General features: G+C 36.2%; 1 protein-coding gene across 1 annotated transcript; it reads left to right on the forward strand.

The window, feature by feature from the left end:
• The first annotated feature begins 246 nt into the window (after window positions 1-246).
• LOC113191349 (olfactory receptor 51B2-like) lies at window positions 247-1,182 on the forward strand. Its single transcript, XM_026401060.2, has one exon. It carries the CDS (start codon window positions 247-249, stop codon window positions 1,180-1,182), a length of 936 nt encoding a protein of 311 aa, XP_026256845.2.
• The last annotated feature ends 2,218 nt before the right edge of the window (window positions 1,183-3,400 follow it).

Here is a 3,400-nt window from a genome sequence, read left to right on the forward strand (position 1 = left end):
TCTTGCTATAAAAATAATGTGCTTTTTAATTGAGGAAAAATTTTAACCATTGACTTAATATTATATGTAACTTTAGAAAAGATGATCTTTCCTTATCCCTGGTACACCCTCTAAGACTCTGCTATTCTATAAGACAACTGTATGCATATATCAATTAGTTCTTCCTAAGTATGAATATTGTGATTGAAACTGGTGAGGTTTGGGGTTCCTAGTTTTCATAAATCTTTCTCCACTTGTGAGCAAAGCATGTGGCCCAATGTTAGTGCTGCCCCATTTCTGTTGAATGGCTTCCCAGGTCTGGAGGCAGCTTACCACTGGATCTCCATTCTCTTCTTTGCCATCTATGTCTCTGTGTTTCTGGGCAATGGCACACTCCTCTACCTCATCAAAGATGACTGCCACCTCCAGGAACCCATGTACTACTTCCTTGCCATGCTGGCAGGCACAGACCTTACAGTGACATTGACAACAATGCCTACTGTAATGGGTGTCTTATGGGTGAATCACAGGGAGATAAGCCACGGGGCCTGCTTCTTACAGGCCTATGTCATTCACTCCCTTTCCATTGTAGAATCAGGCATCCTGCTTGCCATGGCCTATGACCGTTTTATTGCCATCCGCTCTCCTCTGAGGTACAAATCCATCCTTACCAACTCCAGGGTGATGAAAATAGGTCTGGGGGTACTGCTAAGAGGCTTTTTATCTCTTGTACCCCCAATTCTGCCACTCTTTTGGTTTTCATACTGCCGTTCCCATGTTCTTTCCCATGCCTTTTGTCTCCACCAAGATGTCATGAAACTTGCTTGTGCTGATATTACATTTAATCGCTTATACCCAGTTGTTCTGGTGGCTCTGACTTTCTTCCTAGATGCTCTGATCATTCTCTTTTCTTACATCCTGATTCTGAAGACAGTTATGGGCATTGCCTCTGGAGAGGAGCGAGCTAAGGCCCTCAACACTTGTGTCTCCCATATGAGCTGTGTCCTGGTATTTTACATCACTGTGATTGGCCTGACCTTCATCCACAGGTTTGGGAAACATGCCCCCCATGTGGTCCACATCACCATGAGCTATGTCTACTTTCTCTTTCCTCCATTCATGAACCCAATTATATACAGCATCAAGACCAAGCAGATTCAGAGGAGTATCATTCAACTATTTTCTGGGTACAACAGGGCTTGAGACATTACTTCAAAATCTTGAGATCCTAGGATTCTGTGTCTTGCGTATAATAAGAAGGAACCTCAGTTTTATACACAGTCTTCTTTTTTTCAGAATTTTAGAGACCTGCATTTTTACATGAATCTCCAAGGTATTTTAAGCAATGAATCTATCTATCCATTGATGAACACTAAATGCACTAAATCTATCTATGTATCTATGTATCTATCTCTCTATCATTTATCAATCATAAAGAAAGTAGGAAAATGAAATTCCAGTGAATTTGGAGATGCAGAATATGGATATGTACCTTAATAAGCAGGAAAGATAGGGCAGTTCAGAAACTATATCTATAAAATGTAAAAATAAAATTTCAGAAGAGGTCTAGATATGTGAGCAGTCTGGGTCAGCCACAGACTACATAAAGAAAAATATGCAAATGCAAATGAATTTAGTGGCCATATAAAAATGTATTAGAGCATATGAATTGAAGACCATGGAATTGATGTAGCCAAACTACCCTATTTTTAGATATGGTCTTCTTTTCAGATGAAACATATGCCATTTATAAAGCTTTATAGTAGAGTTTCTGTAAATTCATTAATTGCCATTAGTTTATTTCATTAGTTGATTTGTTTCTCTTTATACTGTTTTCTCTAAATTCTGAACAAAATACTTTTGATATGTCTGGCAGACAAATTTCTGACATTGTAGTTTTTGACTATTCATTTCATTTTTATGTTTTATTTCTAATTAACATGTAACAATTTTATATATTTACATGATTCAGTGTGATTTTTCATCACATGTATATGGTGTATAATAATAAAATGAAAGAAATTAGTATATCCATTATCTTAATCATTTATCACTTGTTTCTGTTGGGATCATTCAAATTCTTTTCTTCTAGCTATTTTGAAATATGCAATGAACTATTATTTACTATAGTCACCACATTTCACTAATGCTTCAATGAATATTAGTATAGAAGTTCTTGCTTTCAATTTTTGGGAGGCTATACACCTTGAAAGGGAATTGATGGGTCAAATGGTAATTTTATGCTTAAGTTTTTGAGACACTTCTAAACAGTTTTTTCCAACTGCTGCACCATTTTACATTCCTTCTGGCAATGCTAGGGGATTCCAAATTATCCACATTCTCTACTACACATGTCATTTTTTTATTGCTTTGATTAAAGTTTCCTTAGTAGGTATAATGTGGTCTCCTAATGTGATTTTAGTTTTTTTCTTTAATGATTAATGATGCCAAACATATTTTAATTGTATATTGATTGGCTATTTTTATATATTTGGATAAATGTGCACGGAACTGTTTTTAAACCAGTCTATGCAGATGTTCTGAGTCTGGAGAATTGAATCCTGAATTTGCACTTCATGTTTTTGTCATAAAGTGTTAAATATCTCACAGAGAGTTTCTTAAAACACTTATTAAATTATTGATGCCTTTCCTTATATATGGTCAGATTCTGCTTGAATACTTCTCCCCATCTTTTTGTACTGTGAATAATCTAATCTGCTTCCCAAGAGGATCCCTTGAAGAAAAAGCTAATTAAAAAGTAATTTTTATATCCATTATCTTTATCGTTTATCATTTATTTGCGTTGGGATCATTCAAAATCTTTTTGTCCTTCCTGGAGGAAGGACATTTTAAATACACACACACACACACACACACACACACACACATACACTTACATATATACATGCATACATATATGTGTAGATGTGCATGTACATGTGTATATATATGTGTATATGTGTTATATACATTCATGTATATATTTGTGTGTGTATATATATTTCACTTGCCTGGAAATAGTGTGACAGGACAACATATAGGAAAGAAGATATAATTATTTCAGAACTAAAAGTTAAGGTGTTGGGGTTTAAGTGTGCAGAGTTTAGCTCCCTCAGCCTGACACTTTGCAAGAAGCTGTGCCTGTGATTTAGGTCAGCTGAAGGCAGGCCTCAGCTAGGAGGAGGAAATGTTCTCTTCCCCTTATCGCAAGACACAAGCTTCTGCATGGTTTGGCCTAGAGGAAGAAGCTTCCTGCATACTGGACCTGGGAACAGTACATTAGGGGATTAGATAATGTCTACAAAGAACTTTGGGAGGGTACTTATCAAATGAACAGGAACAATCTGAATTTAGCTCTGTGTACCTGCTGAGACATGATATTTGTGCAATGTAGATGAAATGTTACTGAAGAATTGCTTGC

This window comes from Urocitellus parryii, chromosome 4 (assembly GCF_045843805.1).
Source record: "Urocitellus parryii isolate mUroPar1 chromosome 4, mUroPar1.hap1, whole genome shotgun sequence".
NCBI lineage: Eukaryota > Metazoa > Chordata > Mammalia > Rodentia > Sciuridae > Urocitellus > Urocitellus parryii.